Below are 23,506 nucleotides of genomic sequence, written 5' to 3' on the forward strand. Positions count from 1 at the left end.
ATACAGGTGTTCTTTCTAACTCAGTTGCCGGAGAGGAAGTAAGCCACTCGGGGACCTCACCATGAGGCCAATGATGACTTTAAGGGTGTTTTCACATACAGTCCTCTTTAAAATAACCGATCTCAGTCCTCTTTAAAGTTAACTCTGGGGTTAAAAAAAAAGCAACATAAGTTCCCTGTCTATTCACACTTCCCTTGCCTTTGAATGCTCAGCTCTCTTACCACTTCACTTCAACGTGTTTGTTTCCTCTTTGCATTCGCATTGCTATATTTAGAAAATAACCAAGATATTTTTCCAACATTTACTCAATAGAGCCCCAGAGTGGAGGGAAAAAAAGGCCACGTTAGCTACCGTGGGCGACACCGTGATACAAGCAGCTCAATACACCCGTGCAGTAGACATTTGAACAGGTGTCGACTCGTCGTAACAGCCCAATCAGCCACGCAAAAAGGTCTTGAGTGGCAACAAATCTGCCCAATTAGCTGAATCGCTTTCACTACAACCACTGGTCATCATATAGAGTACCACAGTAGGAGTCATAATACTGTAATGAAACCGGTAGGGAGCAGGTCACGAACCCTCGACCTTCTAGCCCGAGGTCCGGCGCGCTATCGACTGTGCTGCAATAGAAACACAAACCTTATTTTAAGTTTCTAAAATCGCCCATGGGGGAAAATTACGATTTTCCAATCGTTTTTCCACCATTCATTTTTTTCCCATGGGCGATTTTAGAAACTTAAAATAAGGTCTGTGTTTCATTTAGGCTTACCCTGGCATGACGTTCTGATAAAAGTCACCTTGTCCTAGAGGGATTTACATGGTTATCAAAATGTCACACCAGGGTAAACTTACATGAAACACTGCCCTTATTTTAAGTGTTTCTAAAATCCCCCCATGGGAAACATGAATGGTGGAAAAAATAATTGGAACCATTTCCTTGTTTGACTGCAAGGTTTCATGGGTATTATGACTCATTCTGTGCTACTCTATACACTCTGGCCTGTAAACACAGTGCAGGACAAGCCATACCATCAGAGCCTGTTATCGGACAGACAGGGATGTCATTACATACATTTTGGAAGCTAATAGTTAGTTCCAAAATAAGACATACTTATATTAATCCAAATATAATATTTACATGTAAAAATTACTGGTAACAGAATAAATGGCAAAAGAATAATAACAAATTAAATAATGCTTTAATTAAACATTTTATACTCAAATTTCTACCGCCAACCTGCACATCATCTTTTTTTTTAGTTTGTGGCACTAATGTGAGGGGCTACGGCAGGGGGAAGAGTACCACAGCAGCAGGAATCATGTATAACAACAGTGAAGACATCAACACTATGAAATAACATATATGTAATCATGTAGAACAACAGTGAAGACATCAACACTATGAAATAACATATATGTAATCATGTATAACAACAGTGAAGACATCAACACTATGAAATAACATATATGTAATCATGTATAACAACAGTGAAGACATCAACACTATGAAATAACACATGTAATCATGTATAACAACAGTGAAGACATCAACACTATGAAATAACACATGTAATCATGTATAACAACAGTGAAGACATCAACACTATGAAATAACATATATGTAATCATGTAGAACAACAGTGAAGACATCAACACTATGAAATAACATATATGTAATCATGTATAACAACAGTGAAGACATCAACACTATGAAATAACACATGTAATCATGTATAACAACAGTGAAGACATCAACACTATGAAATAACACATGTAATCATGTATAACAACAGTGAAGACATCAACACTATGAAATAACACATGTAATCATGTATAACAACAGTGAAGACATCAACACTATGAAATAACATATGTAATCATGTAGAACAACGTGAAGTGTTAAAGTAGCCACCCTTTGCCTTGATGACAGAGTTTGGATACATTGACAAGTCCTGGATACTGTCCTGCTTCAATTACTCTAATAATCAAGTTTTTTATAATAAGGAGAGCACTTTAATATCTGTCCCCTCCGCCTCACACAGAGTAGCAGTGTTTCTGGACTGGTTGGCTGGAACACTGTCCTACTACAGAGTCATCTCTGACACGCTGACATTCCACACAACATTCACTGAGCCCCTCTACCTAGGGTTTTATCCTGACACCTCAGTGACTATTATCGCCACTAACGCCACAGTGTTCTTTTGTCAGGTTAAACAGGTTATTTATTTTATTTTATTTTAACCTTTATTTAACTAGGCAAGTGGGTTAAGAATAAATTCTTATTTACAATGACGGCCTAGGAACAGTGGGTTAACTGCCTTGTTCAGGGGGCAGAACGACAGATTTTTACCTTGTCAGCTCAGGGATTCTATTCAGCAACCTTCCAGTTACTGGTCCAATACTCTAACCACTGGGCCAACTGCCACCCCAATTTCCACAGTGTCACGTAGGGCTGCACGATTTTGACAATAAATCTAGGCCTTATTTTTTGTAAGAGGAAACATTGAATGTTGCGACAGATTATAGGGTCCCACTCCCCTGGGAAACAACTGACCAACACTTTGGTCCCTACCCCGTTACAACAACACCTCCATAGAGATCCTATTACTATTCCAATTTCTTATTCTATGAATTCAAACAACGCTGTATTCAAAGTGCCCACGATTACATTCCAACTAGGCTATAGAGTTTGAATAATTATTATATTTCCATGATTCCAACAGTTCACCAGTGTTTTGATCTAAATCGCAAGTGAAATCGTCAAATAAAATTAGATTTGATTTGATTTGAAATACTTGGTTAAAAAATTGATTTGATGTCAAAATTGTGCAGCCCTTACGTGGCAGTGAGAATACGATCTCAAATGAGATAAACTTTTGATTGTAGTTTGATTGAACAGTATAAAACAATCAGAATAGAGAAAGCCCCATTGAAAACACGTCATTTAGGTACAGCCTTACAGTATATTAGGTAGGTACAGCCCTGCTAGCCACCTCACCCACAACAGAGACACATATTGATACACCCCCATAACCCCCTCTGACTGCAGCTGGAGAGGTTTGAACAGATAAGATTATGACGGTTTGAAATATCCCTGTTCTGATGTATATGGAAATTGATTTGTAAAATGACTGAATGAAAATGTATGTCTCTTGACTTGACAAACTGTATTTTGTATTCATATGTTTTGCATTGAAAAAAACATGATAAAAAAATAAATATATATGCTGTTTATATCATCAACATCAATATAACAAGTTTACTTTCACATTTCATTTTGTCTGAGCATTTCCAGGTATGCCACAAATCTATTTCATGCAGGTGTGTGTGTGTGTGTGTGTGTGTGTGTGTGTGTGTGTGTGTGTGTGTGTGTGTGTGTGAGAGATAATTCCAGATATGACCAGCAGAGGGCAGCCTGCAGAATGACTCCTCCCTGTCCTGCTCTCTCTCGGCGGACTGTCCTCGTTTGTTTTTGTTGTGTGAGAGAAGGAGAAGCATCAAGCCTACAGATTAAACATTTGTGGGGTATTTATAAATAATTTCCTCAAGTTAATTATATGATGTTGCTTTAGATCAGGTATCTATAACCGTATTATTTAATTAGCGTGATCCATCGTTTCGTGCAGAGACTCACTCAGATCTATGAGAGGGAAGTGAATGAAATGTCAAGCTAGTCGACCAGTTAGCTTCCAATTACATGCGAGTTCACTCACAACACCTTGCCAGCTACAGCCTCACGTTACATCAATAGATTACGGGACAGGCCACTTCTCTGGGCAACTGTTTTACGTTATCCCTTTTCTACAAAATCGTGGGGGGATTATTTAATCTAAATCATGAGTGAAGAGGAGAGTTCCACCTCAACGGGTAACAACAAGGACTCGAGCATTTCGCTCCTACTAACCAAGGACGGACAGACGTACTACGTTGACAAAAGCGGTGTTGTCGACTGCAGAAATGTAGTCACGCCGCAAGAATCGGACAATAACATGTTCTCGTACGACATGGATGATGCCGACGAGGAGAGCGATGTTTTAGACACCTCGGACCCCCGTGACAGCGCTGCGAGTCCCGAAGAGCTCAACGAGGAAGACGGATTCGGGGAGAACGAGAACGTGTCGAAAACGTGCACGTACGACGGTTGTACGGAGACCACGACCCAGGTAGCCAAGCAGCGGAAACCCTGGATGTGTAAGAAGCACCGAAACAAGATGTACAAAGACAAGTACAAGAAGAAGAAAAGTGACCAGGCTATGTCCAGCGGGAAACAAGATGTAAGAGTTTCAGGCTATGTCCAGCGGGAAACGAGATGTACGAGTTTACCTGGCCGACAGACAAACACGCAAACACACACCGGGTGTAATTCTTTCATCTGTTTTTCTATCATAGTCCAGGAAATCCACAATATGTGCATGGTTTTGTTCCAGCCCAGTGCTGAATACATCTGATCCAACTCATCATTCGTTGAGTCAGGTTTGTTACGATAGGGCTGGAACAAAACCCTGGTGTGGTTCCTCAGGACTGGGACTGAAGAATACTGCTCTAGTCTAAAGGGATATGTGTGATGGTTATATATTGATCTGTACTGTGTGTGTGTGTTGATCAGGAGAGCTTGGAGGAGAGGCCTGTGTCTGTAAACAAGCAGCGTCTTGGCACCGTGGGGGACCGTCCGGCCAGACCCTCCCTCATCGAACAGGTGCTCAACCAGAAGAGACTGGTGGGTCACACAGACAGACACGTATAGACACGGCAGTTAACACATCTTAGGTTGTTGAAATGTGCAGCATATTTTCAGTCCCTGTAATGGCACCTACCAGTATCGTGAATTCAAACAATGCATTACGTCACACTAGCGTCTGTGTGTGTTCTGTGTGTGTGTGTGTGTTTTGTCCCCAGTCTCTGCTGAGGAGTCCTGAGGTCATCAGGTTTCTACAGCAGCAGCAGCGTCTCCTGACCACCCAAAGTCACAGCCAATCGCAGCCTGACTTCCAGGGCTGCTAACGGGACAACAGGGGAGGGGCCAGCCACTCTCTGTGTGTCCACCTCCAGACAGGGGTTCTAGAATGTAGAATGTTCTGGAATTATGCTAAGTCATTCTGGAACTATTCCATCTATCACGGTGACAGGAGGACACAGTTGTTAGGACCTATCTAACTCATAGGGGTTAACTAACCCCTAACCTTAACACAACCCTGACATTACCCTAACTATCTTATGACCCGTTCACTTGATATATAGGCAAACTGTCAGGTGCACCGCTCGGACTGGTGCAGGACTAGGCCAAAAACCTTGGAGTAGCCATTCTCACGTGGTTTTCCCTCCCTGCTTTCTTACGCGATGAATCATGTGGGCCTCTACCCCAAAAAACATAGAAAAACTGAAATCCTAATGTACTGCCCATCCGGTGAGGTGATACAGCATGGCCATCTAGTGACGCCCAGCGAAAAGATATTCAGGCTCGTTTACCGGAGTAGTAGAGACGGAATGGAGACTGTATTCCTATCAACATCAACTGTGCTTCCAATCAATCAATCCATTCATCAATCAATCCATTCATCAATCAATCCATTCATCAATCAATCCATTCATCAATCCATTCATCAATCAATCCATTCATCAATCAATCTGTTAAATAGAATTCCTGAAGTTTGTAAACAAACCGCATGCTTTAAATGTCACTGTCAGCTAGAAAAAGAAAAGGGAACTCACTGTCAGCTAGAAAAAGAAAAGGGAACTCACTGTCAGCTAGAAAAAGAAAAGGGAACTCACTGTCAGCTAGAAAAAGAAAAGGGAACTCACTGTCAGCTAGAAAAAGAAAAGGGAACTCACTTGTTTTAATGTTGATTTTTAAACGTTGTTTTGTCTGCTGTGTTAAACTGACGTTTTGGCCCAATTTTTAGATGTGATTTTGAAAACAAGACTGTAGTAAACAGATAGTAGATGTGACAAAGAATATCATTTTATACCAAAACTCCTGTTTAATAATTAGGTAGCATTGTGTGGTTGTTGTTAGATGACAGATGTATCAAGTCTGAATTCACTGTATCGGATTGCTATCAGTTTTTCTGTGATTACATGTGACAATGACAATCATGCTTCAGTGTGTGTGTGTGTGTGTGGGGGGGGGGGGGGGGGGGGCATAGCGTGATGTTTGAAGGGTGGGGGGGGGGGGGGGGGGGGGGGCAGGGTGCTAAAAAGCTACTATGTGGCTGTCTGCTCAGTTTTTAAATCAAGGTTGGGGTCAATTCCAGTCAGGAAGTAAACCCAATTCCTAAGAGAATTGGAATTTTCAATTTACTTTCTGAATTGAAATGGGATTAACCACAACCTTGGTATAATCTATTTGTTGTGATGTGTAATCTGTAGTTTGGGGTAGAACCTGCAACCCTAACCACAGATCTAGGGTCAGATTACCCTATGAACCGATCCTTAACCATTAAGTCCTATTTATACCAGGTTTGGGGTCAATTCCATTTAAACTCAATTCACAAAGTAAAATGAAATTCCAATTTTCTTCAATGCTTTTCAATGAGTAAAGTTTGGAATTAGGTTTACTTTCTGAATTGATTGGAATTGACCCCAAACCTGATTAATACCAAATGCAATTAGCTAAGCAAAAATGGTTATCCTTCATAGATGCGTAGTGACAAATTGCAGGTCTAGACACATTTGCGTATTTTTGTTGCGCATGTACGAAGAGAGGCCATTTTGCATAGTCATCTACTGGTAACATCTGACCTTGGATCAGTGGTTAGTACGGTTGACCTTGGATCAGTGGTTAGTACGGTTGAAGTAGTTTCCCTTATAGTCATCTACTGGTAACATCTGACCTTGGATCAGTGTTTATAGGGTCAACTTCAATCTGGCATCTACCTACCACATGATGGTACTCCTCATCAGGCTGTGCCTATGTAATGTCTATTAAACACTGTGTTTTGACTATGTGTCGAGTTTGTCTCGTTAACTATGCTTTTTTAAGAAGCATCTAGTGCAACATCTAGTATAGCTTTCTCTGAATAAATACATTTAGGCAGGGATTCAATCCAATTGCACAATTAGGCTACGATTGCACCTCTTTAAAAGCAATATTTCACTGTTGGCGGAGATCGGTGGATATGTCAAATCGGAAGTTACCATGAATTAAATGTTAAGTGAGCTACATCGCGCAATCAGATCGAATCCCGGATTTATTCACCGAGAATGCTATTACAGATGTCATATGTTTATGAGCACAGATCCTTCATGTATCGTAAATATACTACACACAAAACTACTTCATGTATCGTAAATATAATACACACAAAACTACTTCATGTATCGTAAATATACTACACACAAAACTACTTCATGTATCGTAAATATACTACACACAAAACTACTTCATGTATCGTAAATATACTACACACAAAACTACTTCATGTATCGTAAATATACTACACACAAAACTACTTCATGTATCGTAAATATACTACACACAAAACTACTTCATGTATCGTAAATATACTACACACAAAACTACTTCATGTATCGTAAATATACTACACACAAAACTACTTCATGTATCGTAAATATACTACACACAAAACTACTTCATGTATCGTAAATATACTACACACAAAACTACTTCATGTATCGTAAATATACTACACACAAAACTACTTCATGTATCGTAAATATACTACACACAAAACTACTTCATGTATCGTAAATATACTACACACAAAACTACTTCATGTATCGTAAATATACTACACACAAAACTACTTCATGTATCGTAAATATACTACACACAAAACTACTTCATGTATCGTAAATATACTACACACAAAACTACTTCATGTATCATAAGTATACTACACAAAACTACTTCATGTATCGTAAGTATACTACACAAAACTACTTCATGTATCGTAAATATACTACAAAACAAAATCGTTTCAATTCTAAAAAAAAATATTTAATGAAATAATCAGAAAGGCAGTCAGAAACAACAGTAAATACATGTTTATAATGTTTCCAACACGTAAAACACCATTTTATACACTGACATATACGTATCTATTAGTAACTACTGTTTCCTTTGATCTCAAATGGTACCCTACTGCACTATATAGGGAATAGGGAGCCATAGGGCTCTCTTCTAAAGTAGTGTACTATATAGGGAATAGGGCTCTGGTCTAAAGTAGTGCACTATAATAGGGAATAGGGTGCCATAGGGATCTGGTCTAATGTAGTGCACTATATAGGGAATAGGGTTCCATAGGGCTCTGGTCTAAAGTAGTGCACTATATATAGGGAATAGGGTGCCATAGGGCTCTGGTCTAATGTACTGCACTATATAGGGAATAGGGTGCCATAGGGGCTCTGGTCTAAAGTAGTGCACTATATAGGGAATAGGGTGCCATAGGGCTCTGGTCTAATGTAGTGCACTACATAGGGAATAGGGCTCTGGTCTAAAGTAGTGCACTATATAGGGAATAGGGCTCTGGTCTAATGTAGTGCACTATATAGGGAATAGGGTGCCATAGGGGGCACACACCACTGTCTTTGAGTGAGTTAAAGGGTTATTTAAACAAGAGCTATGTGTGGTTGAATACAGTATCTGTAGATTACAATAAGCAAAAAGGTGATTGAATGATAGTTGAAACCATAGTCTAATGACACTGAAGGGCTAGATTAAATCCATTCTGCCTCAACCCACAACTGCCTTGCAGCATCATTGTTTTTTGTTTAGGCGTTGTGGGAGAGGTGTACCGCGGTGGAGCTGCCAAAGCAACAACGGGCTCCCGGTGTTGTACCTGTACAGCACATTGCCATTGGATGTCTCCCGGTGTTGTACCTGTACAGGACATTGCCATTGGATGTGTCTCCCGGTGTTGTACCTGTACAGGACATTGCCATTGGATGTGTCTCCCGGTGTTGTACCTGTACAGGACATTGCCATTGGATGTGTCTCCCGGTGTTGTACCTGTACAGGACATTGCCATTGGATGTGTCTCCCGGTGTTGTACCTGTACAGGACATTGCCATTGGATGTGTCTCCCGGTGTTGTACCTGTGCAGGACATTGCCATTGGATGTGTCTCCCGGTGTTGTACCTGTACAGGACATTGCCATTGGATGTGTCTCCCGGTGTTGTACCTGTACAGGACATTGCCATTGGATGTGTCTCCCGGTGTTGTACCTGTGCAGGACATTGCCATTGGATGTGTCTCCCGGTGTTGTACCTGTACAGGACATTGCCATTGGATGTGTCTCCCGGTGTTGTACCTGTACAGGACATTGCCATTGGATGTGTCTCCCTGTGTTGTACCTGTGCAGGACATTGCCATTGGATGTGTCTCCCGGTGTTGTACCTGTACAGGACATTGCCATTGGATGTGTCTAGTTGCATTAGTAATGACGTCATGTAGCTGTGTTACAAGTTGGAACACTGGATCGCGTGTTGTAATCTACGCCTCGATTGGCTGATATAAAAATCCTTATAATTGCTTCATTTGAGTGTTATTATTATTTCAACTATAGCCTACACTTTTCTCGTTCTGAACTTCTAACGCAGGTGGGATTTATTAAAGATGTGTTATTTCGACAGCTCCCATCACAGTTACACACCTCTGACATCACCTAAACAAACAAAACACAATGAAACGGATATTGCGATGTCGGTTGCCGCTATATAGCGCCCTTACAGTAAAACTAGACAGCAGAGTAGCTAAAACAATACAATAGGCATCTGCATCACTGACACATTGTACATTGACTAACTGAAAGCTACAGTAACTTCTGTATGATGGATTGATTGTCATCAACTTCAATAACATTCGTAATGCTAAATGGTTGATTCCTGTCAGGAAGAAAAAGCTGCTATTTCAATAGCGTCAGTTGAGATGAGCATAGATCCATTAAGATGTGTGTGTGTCAGGATACAGAGGATATGTGTGTGTGTGTGTGTTTTAGGACAGACCACATCTCTGTGTGTGTGTGTGTGTGTGTGTGTTTTAGGACAGACCACATCTCTGTGTGTGTGTGTGTGTGTGTTTTAGGACAGACCACATCTCTGTGTGTGTGTGTGTGTGTGTGTTTTAGGACAGACCCCATCTGTGTGTGTGTGTGTATGTATGTGTTAGGACACGGAGGAGATGGGGTTATGAGGAGAGCCCATCTGTGTGAGGACTTTGTCCAGCCACTGCAGAGGGCCGTGCAGGTGCACCTCTATCCAGCAGGGGGTGCTGGTGACATCCTGTCGGTGGTACTCTGCACCCCAGCCCTGCATAGAAGAAGAGGAAGTAAACACAACGTTTTCAGAGACGTGTTCAACCGGACCGGACGTTTTGGAACGTGCGGATAGAAATATGTTATGTAGAACAAACATGCCTCTGAGACAAAGTATCACATCTGCTCTATTCATGGAATTTCTATGTGCAACATTCGATAACGTTTGGCAATTGAATGTGGCCCAGATGGGTCGTATAGATTAGTGCACACTGTAGCAAAACATCGCAAAAGGGTTTGGCAACAGAAAACAAAAAAAGTTTCTTATTGAACAAGTTCAGGTAGTTCCTCCCTGTAGTTCCTCCCTGTAGTCCCCCCCTGTAGTCCCCCCTGTAGTTCCCCCCTGTAGTCCCCCCCTGTAGTCCCTCCCTGTAGTCCCCCTCTGTAGTTCCTCCCTGTAGTTCCTCCCTGTGTCCCTCCCTGTAGTTCCCCCCTGTAGTCCCTCCCTGTAGTCCCTTCCTGTAGTTCCCCCCTGTAGTCCCTCCCTGTAGTCCCTCCCTGTAGTTCGCCCCTGTAGTCCCTCCCTGTAGTTCCCCTCTTGTAGTTCCTCCTAGTCCCTCCCTGTAGTTCCCCCCTGTAGTTCCCCTCTTGTAGTTCCTCCTAGTCCCCCCCTGTAGTCCCTCCCTGTAGTCCCTCCCTGTAGTTCCTCCCTGTAGTCCCTCCCTGTAGTTCCTCCCTGTAGTCCCTCCCTGTAGTCCCTCCCTGTAGTTCCTCCCTGTAGTCCCTCCCTGTAGTCCCTCCCTGTAGTTCCTCCCTGTAGTTCCTCCCTGTAGTCCCTCCCTGTAGTCCCTCCCTGTAGTCCCTCCCTGTAGTTCCTCCCTGTAGTTCCTCCCTGTAGTCCCTCCCTGTAGTTCCTCCCTGTAGTCCCTCCCTGTAGTCCCTCCCTGTAGTTCCTCCCTGTAGTCCCTCCCTGTAGTTCCTCCCTGTAGTCCCTCCCTGTAGTCCCTCCCTGTAGTCCCTCCCTGTAGTTCCTCCCTGTAGTCCCTCCCTGTAGTTCCTCCCTGTAGTTCCTCCCTGTAGTTCCTCCCTGTAGTCCCTCCCTGTAGGTCCTCCCTGTAGTCCCTCCCTGTAGTCTCCCCCATGTCCCTTTTCTTCTGTTTGGTGCGTAGTGAATATGACTTTGGTGTGTTTATGTGTGGCAACTTGAGAATCTTGTGTACACATTTGCGTATATATGTGCATGCACGGGTGTGTGTGTGTGTAACCAGATACGACCGTGACCAATATGTGTGTGTTGGTGTACGTGTGTAACAAGATACGACCGTGACCAATATGTGTGTGTGTAGTGGTCTTGGGAACACTCTCACTCCAGGCGGGAGCCAAATATCAGAACAACATGGTGTTGAGTTACCGTGGAAACAACGCTTTCAACATAATGACTTCTTTCAAATTTGTACAAATCATAAAACCATTTAGAAATATTTGGCAAACATAAAAAACGATATTGAATGCCATCTGAATTTTGTAGGCTGTTAACTATTACATCATTCTTTCTTGAAGCTCCTAAACAATGTCATTTCTACAGAGCCAAGTATCAGAATAACATGGTGTTGAGTTACCGTGGAAACAACGTAGACATCTCAGTTCTCCTCTCTTCGCTCACAGACATCTGTTTAAATGTGAGTTTCAGTGCTACATTCACTGCCCATGCAGACTCTCTCATAACCCCACCCTCTTAACACCTGACCCTTCACCCCCGACCTCTAACCCCACCCTTTAATACCTGACCCTTCACCATCTGACCTCTAACCCCTGACCCCAGTTACCTTGACAAAGCTCATGCGTATAGTACACATCTTGGTGAGTTCGTAGACCACCTCGAAGCCGTGGTTGACGGACTGAGAGAGGAGCTCGGCGAACAGCTGGTTGTTGAATATCTTCAGACTACAGCCGCTGGGGATCTTACACACGGTGGTAGCATGGAAACCATGCTGATAGTTACAGTTACGACTCTGGACGAAGATACTGCTGTCACTCAGACACTCGGCGTACACCTCACCACCCACGTAGTAGAGATGGACACCTGGAGGGGGAAGGAGGGAGAGAGGGGGGAGAGAGAGAGAGAGAGAGGAGAGTTAGGAGTCTGGACGAAGATATTGCTGTCACTCAGACACTCGGCATACACCTCACCACCCACATAGTAGAGATGGACACCTGGAGGGGGAAGGAGGGAGAGAGAGGGGAGAGAGAGGAGAGTTAGGAGTCTGGATGAAGATACTGCTGTCACTCAGACACTCGGCATACACCTCACCACCCACGTAGTAGAGATGGACACCTGGAGGGGGGAGGAGAGAGCCAGAAGGGTTAAAATCGTTGAGCTCATTGCTATCTGCTATCGTCTTGGCAGAGAAGAGGCCGTACGGAGAGACATGAATAAGTAGAAAATAATATCACTCCAATGATATCATTATTTTCTAGCAGTAGCCTACAATAACAGTTTGCGTCTTTGAAAACTGACTATATTTATGGTTCACTCCCTGGTTCCTAGCAGAGTTTCTCAGTGTAATGTCACCAAAGCTAGCTATCATGACACTATCATTCTAGTGTAATGTCTCCAAAGCTAGCTATCATGACATTATCATTCTAGTGTAACGTCTCCAAAGCTAGCTATCATGACACTATCATTCTAGTGTAATGTCTCCAAAGCTAGCTATCATGACACTATCATTCCAGTGTAATGTCTCTAAAGCTAGCTATCATGACATTATCATTCTAGTGTAATGTCTCCAAAGCTAGCTATCATGACACTATCATTCTAGTGTAATGTCTCTAAAGCTAGCTATCATGACACTATCATTCTAGTGTAATGTCTCCAAAGCTAGCTATCATGACACTATCATTCTAGTGTAATGTCTCTAAAGCTAGCTATCATGGCACTATCATTCCAGTGTAATGTCTCTAAAGCTAGCTATCATGGCACTATCATTCCAGTGTAATGTCTCTAAAGCTAGCTATCATGGCACTATCATTCCAGTGTAATGTGTCTAAAGCAAGCTATCATGACACACCTAGCTGAGTGTTTCATCCCTTGCCAAGACAGAGCGGTAATGGTCTCCTTATAAACCAGCCTTGTCTGGATAGATTCACTTCACTTGTGTCTGATCCCCTGTGTGTGTGTGTGTGTGTGTAATAGAGGGACTGAGGGATGTGGGAGGCCCAAACTTGGCTCCTCTCCCTCCTCTCCCACCCCTCCTAGTTCCCAACACCACACCACACATGTTTTTGACAGCAGCCCATGGCAACGTTGTATCTTTATCCAATGTTGGCACGGCAACTATGATCTGACACCATGAGAAAAGCCAAAAGGCCAGGCTGTCCCAGGTCATATGGGCCTCTTTCACTCACTCACTCACTCACACACACACACACACAGATAGAGAGAGACCTACTACAGCCATGGTACATGGTTTGTCGCCAGACTAAGTGAGAGACCAGCAGGACCTTTCCTCTGTTACTGAACTCTCTTTAATAAAAGAAGAAGACATGTTACTGTGTCTGCATCCCAAATGGCTTCCTATGGCTCCATATGGCTTCCTATGGATCCCTATCACTTCCTATGGCTCCATATGGCTTCAAATGGCTCCATATGGCTTCCTATAGCTTCAAATGGCTTCCTATGGCTTCAAATGGCTTCCTATGGCTTCAAATGGCTCCCCATGGCTTCAAATGGCTTCCTATCACTTCCTATGGCTCCCTATCACTTCGTATGGCTCCATATGGCTTCAAATGGCTTCCTATGGCTCCCAGAGGTCTCTGGGTCAAAAGGAATACACTATATAAGGAATTGAGTACCATTAGGGAGGCACAGTGGCAGATGACGAGTTGTTTACATTGTGAAACAAACACTTATAATGAATGAACACTCTATTTAAAATGGGTCATTTTCACTATGTTCCTTTGCCTGTGTGGGTGGGTGTGTGTGTGTGTGTGTGTGTGTGTGTGTGTGTGTGTGTGTGTGTGTGTGTGTGTGTGTGTGTGTGTGTGTGTGTGTGTGTGTGTGTGTGTGTGTGTGTGTGTGTGTGTGTGTGCGTGTGTGTGTATGTGTGTGTGTGTGTATGTGTGTGTGGTTTCCGCCTCTGCGTGTGCCTTCTCACCTTTTCCTATGTGCCTGCGTGTGTGTTCGATGGTTGAGTTGCGGTTGACGTTAGACAACAGGCCGAGACAGAAGCGGTTCTTGTTGTTGGAGGGGTCGGTGAAGCCGTCCACCAGGACGCTACGGGACGAGGCGTGGAACGTCTCTCCAACACGATTATTCAGCTCGTAGTACGCCACTGAACACCAGTACTCTGGTTCCTCATAACACACAGGCCGTAGATCTATACAGAGAGGAAAGGGTTAAGGCGTCCACATGCTTCCAGGACCAAACATTTGAAAAATAATGCACCAAATCTCTTAGTTAGATGTACAATTGCGTGACTAAGATCTTCACGGCAAAAAAAACCTGTCAAAATTAACAACATATTTCTTGAGTTTCTTTGATTATTTATGACTAGGAAGTGTATACTGGCTACGGGGTCTCAAGATGGACAAACAGTACTATTGCCGCGTTTTTTCTCGTTTTTCACGGGAAGGTCTTTTAAGGGAGTATGCGAGTACACTTGTTCGGTTCGGCAGCTGAACTGAAGCATGCCGAACTGAAGCATGCTGACTGAAGCATGCTGAACTGAAGCATGCTGAACTGAAGCATGCCGAACTGAAACATGCTGACTGAAGCATGCTGAACTGAAGCATGCCGAACTGAAGCATGCTGACTGAAGCATGCTGACTGAAGCATGCTGACTGAAACATGCTGACTGAGGCATGCTAACTGAAACATGCTGACTGAAGCATGCTGACTGAAGCATGCTGACTGAACATGCTGACTGAGACATGCTGACTGAAACATGCTGACTGAGGCATGCTGACTGAAGCATGCTGAACTGAAGCATGCTGACTGAAGCATGCTGACTGAAACATGCTGATTGAGGCATGCTGACTGAAACATGCTGACTGAGGCATGCTGACTGAGTGATGCTGACTGAGGCATGCTAACTGAAGCATGCTGACTGAGGCATGCTGACTGAAGCATGCTGACTGAGGCATGCTGACTGAAGCATGCTGACTGTAACAGGTATTCAGACCCTTTGCTATGACTCGAAATTGAGCTCAGGTGCATCCTGTTTCCATTGATCATCCTTGAGATGTTTCTACAACTTGATTGGAGTCCACCTGTGGTATATTTAATTGACTGGACATGATTTGGAAAGGCACACACCTGTCTATATAAGGTCCCACAGTTGACAGTGCATGTCAGAGCAAAAACCAAGCCTTGAGGTTGAAGGAATTGTCCGTAGAGCTCAGAGACAGGATTGTGTCGAGGCACAGATCTGGGGAAGGGTACCAAAACAAGGACTCAAGGAAACAAGATTCTCTGTTATGATGAAACCAAGACTCAACTCTTTGGCCTGAATACCATATGTCACTTCTGGAGGAAACCTGGCACTATCCCTACGGTGAAGCATGGTGGTGGCAGCATCATGTCTGGAGGAAACCTGGCACCATCCCTAAGGTGAAGCATGGTGGTGGCAGCATCATGTCTGGAGGAAACCTGGCACCATCCCTACGGTGAAGCATGGTGGTGGCAGCATCATGTCTGGAGGAAACCTGGCACCATCCCTATGGTGAAGCATGGTGGTGGAAGCATCATGTCTGGAGGAAACCTGGCACCATCCCTACGGTGAAGCATGGTGGTGGCAGCATCATGTCTGGAGGAAACCTGACACCATCCCTACGGTGAAGCATGGTGGTGGCAGCATCATGCTGTGGGAATGTTTTTCAGCAGCAGGGACTGGGAGACTAGTCAGGGTCGAGGGAAAGATGAACGGAGCAAAGTACAGAGAGATCCTTAATGAAAACCTGCTCCAGAGCGCTCAGGACCTCAGACTGGGGCGAAAGTTCACGTTCCAAATTGACAACGACTGTAAGCACAAAGCCAAGACAACGCAGGAGTGGCTTTGGGACAAGTCACTGAATGTCTTTGAGTGGCCCAGCCAGAGCCCGGACTTGAACCCGATCGAACATCTCTGGAGATACCTGAAAATAGCTGTGCAGCGATACTCCCCATCTAACCTGACAGAGCTTGAGAGGATCTGCAGAGAAGAATGGGAGAAACTCCCCAAATACAGGTGTGCCAAGCTTGTAGCGACATACACAAGAAGACTCGAGGCTGTAATTGCTGCCAAATGTGATTCAACAAAGTACTGAGTAAAGGGTCTGAATACTTATGTAAATGTGATATTTAAGTTTTTTTATTTTGAATACATTTGCAAAATTGTCTGAAAACCTGTTTATGCTTTGTCATTATGGGGTATTGTGTCTATAATTATTAGGGAAAAAAACAATTTTATCAATTTTAGAATAAGGCTGTAATGTAACAAAATGTGTAAAAAGTCAAGGAGTCTGAATACTTTCCGAATGCACTCGGTGGGACAACCACATTTCACAGTCATAGTAAGTACATGTTTCTTCAATAAAGACGATATCAGCAGAGCCAGTAGTAGTAGGAAAAGTGCTAGGATTAGTTTAAGGATGATTATTTTTTTTACCTATGTGCGGAGCTGAGAAGGTGAGCTTGTGTGTGGAGTCTCCAGGCTTGACATCCTCAGTTGGGACTGTCTCCATCATGCTATAGGGGGGAGGTGGGGTCTCTGCTGGGAGGAAGGGAACAGCGGGGGGGGGGGGGTGGACATTGAGGGAGTAGAGGGGTGGAGCGGAACAGAGAGGGGCGGAGGGGAACAGAGGGAGGGCGGAGGGGAACAGAGGGAGGGCGGAGGGGAACAGAGGGAGGGCGGAGGGGAACAGAGGGGGGGCGGAGGGGAACAGAGGGGGGGGGGGGGGGGGGGGGGGGGGGCGGAAGGGAACGGGAGGGGGAGGAAGAAAAATTACAACACATCAAAAGTTTAAAAAATATACAAAAGGATTATACTAATAGGACAAATGACTATTGAAATGAAAAAAAAGGTTGATCTTTATTATGATGATACTGTATTACACTACCAGTAGTAGTACTGTATTACAATATTAGTAGTAGTACTGTATTACAATATTAGTAGTAGTACTGTATTACAATATTAGTAGTAGTACTGTATTACACTACCAGTAGTAGTACTGTATTACAATATTAGTAGTAGTACTGTATTACAATATTAGTAGTAGTACTGTATTACAATATTAGTAGTAGTACTGTATTACACTACCAGTAGTAGTACTGTATTACAATATTAGTAGTAGTACTGTATTACAATATTAGTAGTAGTACTGTATTACACTACCAGTAGTAGTACTGTATTACACTACCAGTAGTAGTACTGTATTACAATATTAGTAGTAGTACAGTATTACACTACCAGTAGTAGTACTGTATTACAATATTAGTAGTAGTACTGTATTACACTACCAGTAGTAGTACTGTATTACACTACCAGTAGTAGTACTGTATTACAATATTAGTAGTAGTACTGTATTACAATATTAGTAGTAGTACTGTATTACAATATTAGTAGTAGTACTGTATTACACTACCAGTAGTAGTACTGTATTACAATATTAGTAGTAGTACTGTATTACACTACCAGTAGTAGTACTGTATTACAATATTAGTAGTAGTACTGTATTACACTACCAGTAGTAGTACTGTATTACAATATTAGTAGTAGTACTGTATTACACTACCAGTAGTAGTACTGTATTACAATATTAGTAGTAGTACTGTATTACAATATTAGTAGTAGTACTGTATTACAATATTAGTAGTAGTACTGTATTACACTACCAGTAGTAGTACTGTATTACAATATTAGTAGTAGTACTGTATTACACTACCAGTAGTAGTACTGTATTACAATATTAATAGTAGTACTGTATTACAATATTAGTAGTAGTACTGTATTACACTACCAGTAGTAGTACTGTATTACAATATTAGTAGTAGTACTGTATTACACTACCAGTAGTAGTACTGTATTACAATATTAGTAGTAGCACTGTATTACACTACCAGTAGTAGTACTGTATTACAATATTAGTAGTAGTACTGTATTACACTACCAGTAGTAGTACTGTATTACAATACTAGTAGTAGTACTGTATTACAATATTAGTAGTAGTACTGTATTACACTACCAGTAGTAGTACTGTATTACAATATTAGTAGTAGTACTGTATTACACTACCAGTAGTAGTACTGTATTACAATATTAATAGTAGTACTGTATTACAATATTAGTAGTAGTACTGTATTACACTACCAGTAGTAGTACTGTATTACAATATTAGTAGTAGTACTGTATTACACTACCAGTAGTAGTACTGTAATTACAATATTAGTAGTAGTACTGTATTACACTACCAGTAGTAGTACTGTATTACAATATTAGTAGTAGTACTGTATTACACTACCAGTAGTAGTACTGTATTACAATATTAGTAGTAGTACTGTATTACATATTAGTAGTAGTACTGTATTCCATATTAGTAGTACTGATTACAATATTAGTAGTACTGCCCTAGTACTGATTCAATATTAGTATGTAGTACGTATTACACTACCAGTAGTAGTACTGTATTACAATATTAATAGTAGTACTGTATTACAATATTAGTAGTAGTACTGTATTACACTACCAGTAGTAGTACTGTATTACAAGTATTAGTAGTAGTACTGTATTACACTACCAGTAGTAGTACTGTATTACAATATTAGTAGTAGTACTGTATTACACTACCAGTAGTAGTACTGTATTACACTATTAGTAGTAGTACTGTATTACACTACCAGTAGTAGTACTGTATACAATATTAGTAGTAGTACTGTATTACACTACCAGTAGTAGTACTGTATTACAATATTAGTAGTAGTACTGTATTACACTACCAGTAGTAGTACTGTATTACAATATTAGTAGTAGTACTGTATTACAATATTAGTAGTAGTACTGTATTACACTACCAGTAGTAGTACTGTATTACAATATTAGTAGTAGTACTGTATTACACTACCAGTAGTAGTACTGTATTACACTACCAGTAGTAGTACTGTATTACAATATTAGTAGTAGTACTGTATTACAATATTAGTAGTAGTACTGTATTACACTACCAGTAGTAGTACTGTATTACACTACCAGTAGTAGTACTGTATTTCAATATTAGTAGTAGTACTGTATTACACTACCAGTAGTAGTACTGTATTACACTACCAGTAGTAGTACTGTATTACAATATTAGTAGTAGTACTGTATTACACTACCAGTAGTAGTACTGTATTACAATATTAGTAGTAGTACTGTATTACACTACCAGTAGTAGTACTGTATTACAATATTAGTAGTAGTACTGTATTACAATATTAGTAGTAGTACTGTATTACAATATTAGTAGTAGTACTGTATTACAATATTAGTAGTAGTACTGTATTACACTACCAGTAGTAGTACTGTATTACAATATTAGTAGTAGTACTGTATTACACTACCAGTAGTAGTACTGTATTACAATATTAATAGTAGTACTGTATTACAATATTAGTAGTAGTACTGTATTACACTACCAGTAGTAGTACTGTATTACAATATTAGTAGTAGTACTGTATTACACTACCAGTAGTAGTACTGTATTACAATATTAGTAGTAGTACTGTATTACACTACCAGTAGTAGTACTGTATTACAATATTAGTAGTAGTACTGTGTTACAATATTAGTAGTAGTACTGTATTACACTACCAGTAGTAGTACTGTATTACAATATTAGTAGTACTACTGTGTTATAATATTAGTAGTAGTACTGTATTACACTACCAGTAGTAGTACTGTATTACACTACCAGGACTAGTACTGTATTACACTACCAGTACTAGTACTGTATTACAATATTAGTAGTAGTACTGCATTACAATATTAGTAGTAGTACTGTATTACACTACCAGTAGTAGTACTGTATTACACTACCAGTAGTAGTACTGTATTACACTACCAGTAGTAGTACTGTATTACACTACCAGTACTAGTACTGTATTACACTACCAGTACTAGTACTGTATTACAATATTAGTAGTAGTACTGTATTACAATATTAGTAGTAGTACTGTATTACACTACCAGTAGTAGTACTGTATTACACTACCAGTAGTAGTACTGTATTACACTACCAGTAGTATTACTGTATTACAATATTAGTAGTAGTACTGTATTACACTACCAGCAGTAGTACTGTATTACAATATTAGTAGTAGTACTGTATTACACTACCAGTAGTAGTACTGTATTACAATATTAGTAGTAGTACTGTATTACAATATTAGTAGTAGTACTGTATTACACTACCAGTAGTAGTACTGTATTACAATATTAGTAGTAGTACTGTATTACACTACCAGTAGTAGTACTGTATTACACTACCAGTAGTAGTACTGTATTACAATATTAGTAGTAGTACTGTATTACAATATTAGTAGTAGTACTGTATTACACTACCAGTAGTAGTACTGTATTACACTACCAGTAGTAGTACTGTATTACAATATTAGTAGTAGTACTGTATTACACTACCAGTAGTAGTACTGTATTACACTACCAGTAGTAGTACTGTATTACAATATTAGTAGTAGTACTGTATTACAATATTAGTAGTAGTACTGTATTACAATATTAGTAGTAGTACTGTATTACAATATTAGTAGTAGTACTGTATTACAATATTAGTAGTAGTACTGTATTACAATATTAGTAGGAGTACTGTATTACAATATTAGTAGTAGTACTATATTACAATATTAGTAGTAGTACTGTATTACACTACCAGTAGTAGTACTGTATTACACTACCAGTAGTAGTACTGTATTACAATATTAGTAGTAGTACTGTATTACACTACCAGTAGTAGTACTGTATTACAATATTAGTACTAGTACTGTATTACAATATTAGTAGTAGTACTGTATTACACTACCAGTAGTAGTACTGTATTACAATATTAGTAGGAGTACTGTATTACACTACCAGTAGTAGTACTGTATTACACTACCAGTAGTAGTACTGTATTACAATATTAGTAGTAGTACTGTATTACAATATTAGTAGGAGTACTAGTGCCATTGAAATTAGCCTAAATATTGTTCTGGTATCGATGGCTCCATCTTACCGTCCAAACACTTTGTTTGCAGTCAGCAATATACTTTGTATGCAGTCGGCAATACACTTGTACCGGTTCTTAACTACAACATTCTCCATTCAGGCTGCAAAGGCGTTGATTTCCTCCTGAACTCAATTTAATGGGATGAAGATGGGGGAAAAAACAGGGAAAATATGCGTACATTCTTCATGAAACACCGTTTCGCACCACCATGTTAGTGGTTAATGCTACTTCCTGATGTTGCACCCTGCGTTCAGGCAGGGGTAAACAACAAACTAGGACTAGCATTTCCTAGACCTTAGCCATTAGCCATTTCCTAGACAAGGTGGTGAAAAATTGTGTTTCATAAAAGAAAGAATCATATTTTTCAGCGTTTTTCCCCCAGCCTTGTCACCAATTAAATCTAGTTTAGGATGAAATCGACGCCTTTGCAGCCTGAATTGAGAATGTTTCAGGTATGAACCGGTACAAGGGGGATACGAGTGCATTGCCGGCCATTTGCATGGTAAGATGGAAACGACTCAATATCGCCATCTGCTGGCATTTGGGCTACATTGCAGTAATAAGCTCAATAGAGATAATAGCAGCCTAAAGCATTACAGTCATCACATTTCTACCTATAATGTGGTATGGGACGGCTATAGGACTGTAGTAGTAGTTTTGTAGTATTAAGTATACGTATGCATTTATTAGGTGTACCTGTGATGTGGTAGGGGCTGGTAGGTTCGGCTGAGCTGCTGGGAGAGTTGGGGTAGCTGGCGGAGGTGGGGGACTGGGTGAGAGAGGATGAGGAGGTGGAGGAAAAGGAGGCGCAAGGGAGAGGAGGGAAGGAGTCCGGGTATGTAGCGTTCTGGGGCATCAGGGGCTCGTTGTGGAGCGAGGCGTTCCGGAATTTAGCCAGTAGACTGTGCTGGGGGTTAAACTCACTGTGGCGGGGGACCAACACTGGGGGAAGGACTGAGAGGGGAAGGGGACAGACAGAGAGACAGACAAGACAGAGAAAGGGAGAGACAGAGAAAGGTGGAGAGAGAGAAAAAGAGAGAGAGATCGACAGTGAAAGAGACAGACAGGCAGAGAATGGGGGAGAGCGAGAGAGAGACAAACAGACAGACAGAGACAGAGAGAGCAAGAGAGAGAGAGGAGGGAGAGGAGAGAGACAGAGAGAGAGAGAGGAGAGAAACAGAGAGAGGAGAGAGAGGAGAGAAACAGAGAGGAGAGAGACAGAGAGAGAGAGAGAGGAGAGAAACAGAGAGGAGAGAGAGGAGAGAAACAGAGAGAGTGGAGAGAGAGGGAGAGGAGAGAGACAAAGAGAGGAGAGAAACAGAGAGGGGAGAGAGAGGGAGACAAAGAGAGAGAGAGAGAGAGAGAGAGAGAGAGAGGAGAGAAACAAACAGAGAGAAAGGAGAGAAACAGAGAGAGGGGAGAGAGAGGGAGAGGAGAGACAAAGACAGAGAGATTGATCAGTCTGTACAGTTCTTCTCATATCAAATAACTGTAAATCCAGTTTGTCTCTGAACAGAACACAGTGCGGCTGTGATCAGGTTTCGTCCCACATCCCTCTACTGACCTTTATCTCAGATAATTAAAACACAGGAACAATAGAGAGACAGACAGACCACCGAGATGTGTCTGAAATGGCACCCTATTCCCTATGAGGGCCCTGGTCAACAGTAGTGCACTATTTATTGAATAGGGTGCCAATCACGAATCAAGACTGGGTTAGATAACACAGGACTGTCTACTGAGTCTGGCAAAATCCCATCTCTGATTTAAGGAATAGTATGCAATCAGTAAAAGGTAAGAAGAGACTAGGCTACGTGTGACATATTATATCATCCCATATTGTAATACACCTGGTGTCTCTACCTGTCTGTAGTGGTTAATATAGCTTCATACCAATATAGCTTCATACCTGGTGTCTGTAGTGGTTAATATAGCTTCATACCTGGTGTCTCTACCCGTCTGTAGGGGTTAATATAGCTTCATACCTGGTGTCTGTAGTGGTTAATATACCTTCATACCTGGTGTCTTACCTGTCTGTAGTGGTTAATATAGCTTCATACCTG

At 41.4% G+C, this 23,506-nt stretch overlaps 2 protein-coding genes across 5 annotated transcripts in view; one reads left to right on the plus strand and one right to left on the minus strand.

The window, feature by feature from the left end:
• Positions 1 to 3,437: 3,437 nt before the first annotated feature.
• On the plus strand, positions 3,438 to 6,095 carry rfxap (regulatory factor X-associated protein). The gene is made up of 3 exons (XM_020465719.2): positions 3,438 to 4,274; positions 4,607 to 4,717; positions 4,897 to 6,095. Exons 1-3 carry the CDS (start codon positions 3,837 to 3,839, stop codon positions 4,999 to 5,001), a joined length of 654 nt encoding a protein of 217 aa, XP_020321308.1. The 5' UTR covers positions 3,438 to 3,836; the 3' UTR covers positions 5,002 to 6,095.
• A 1,840-nt stretch (positions 6,096 to 7,935) lies between these two features.
• Positions 7,936 to 23,506, minus strand: part of smad9 (SMAD family member 9) — a 33,424-nt gene continuing 17,853 nt past the window's right edge. The window contains exons 3-8 of one of the 4 annotated variants that reach the window (XR_004206102.1): positions 22,140 to 22,397; positions 16,856 to 16,960; positions 14,366 to 14,587; positions 12,038 to 12,294; positions 8,840 to 10,266; positions 7,936 to 8,798 (exon numbers count right to left, since the gene is read on the minus strand). Coding sequence is in view for 3 of the 4 variants with exons in the window: in XM_031808728.1 (XP_031664588.1) it covers positions 10,123 to 10,266; positions 12,038 to 12,294; positions 14,366 to 14,587; positions 16,856 to 16,960; positions 22,140 to 22,397 (986 nt within the window). In the remaining variant the exon portion in view is untranslated. Of the gene's footprint in view, positions 10,267 to 12,037; positions 12,295 to 12,382; positions 12,547 to 14,365; positions 14,588 to 16,855; positions 16,961 to 22,139; positions 22,398 to 23,506 lie in introns of those variants that run through there. The other 3 variants (XM_031808730.1, XM_031808728.1, XM_031808731.1) reach the window with 3 other exon arrangements.

The sequence above is a fragment of the Oncorhynchus kisutch genome, linkage group LG29 (genome assembly GCF_002021735.2).
Source record: "Oncorhynchus kisutch isolate 150728-3 linkage group LG29, Okis_V2, whole genome shotgun sequence".
Taxonomy (NCBI): domain Eukaryota; kingdom Metazoa; phylum Chordata; class Actinopteri; order Salmoniformes; family Salmonidae; genus Oncorhynchus; species Oncorhynchus kisutch.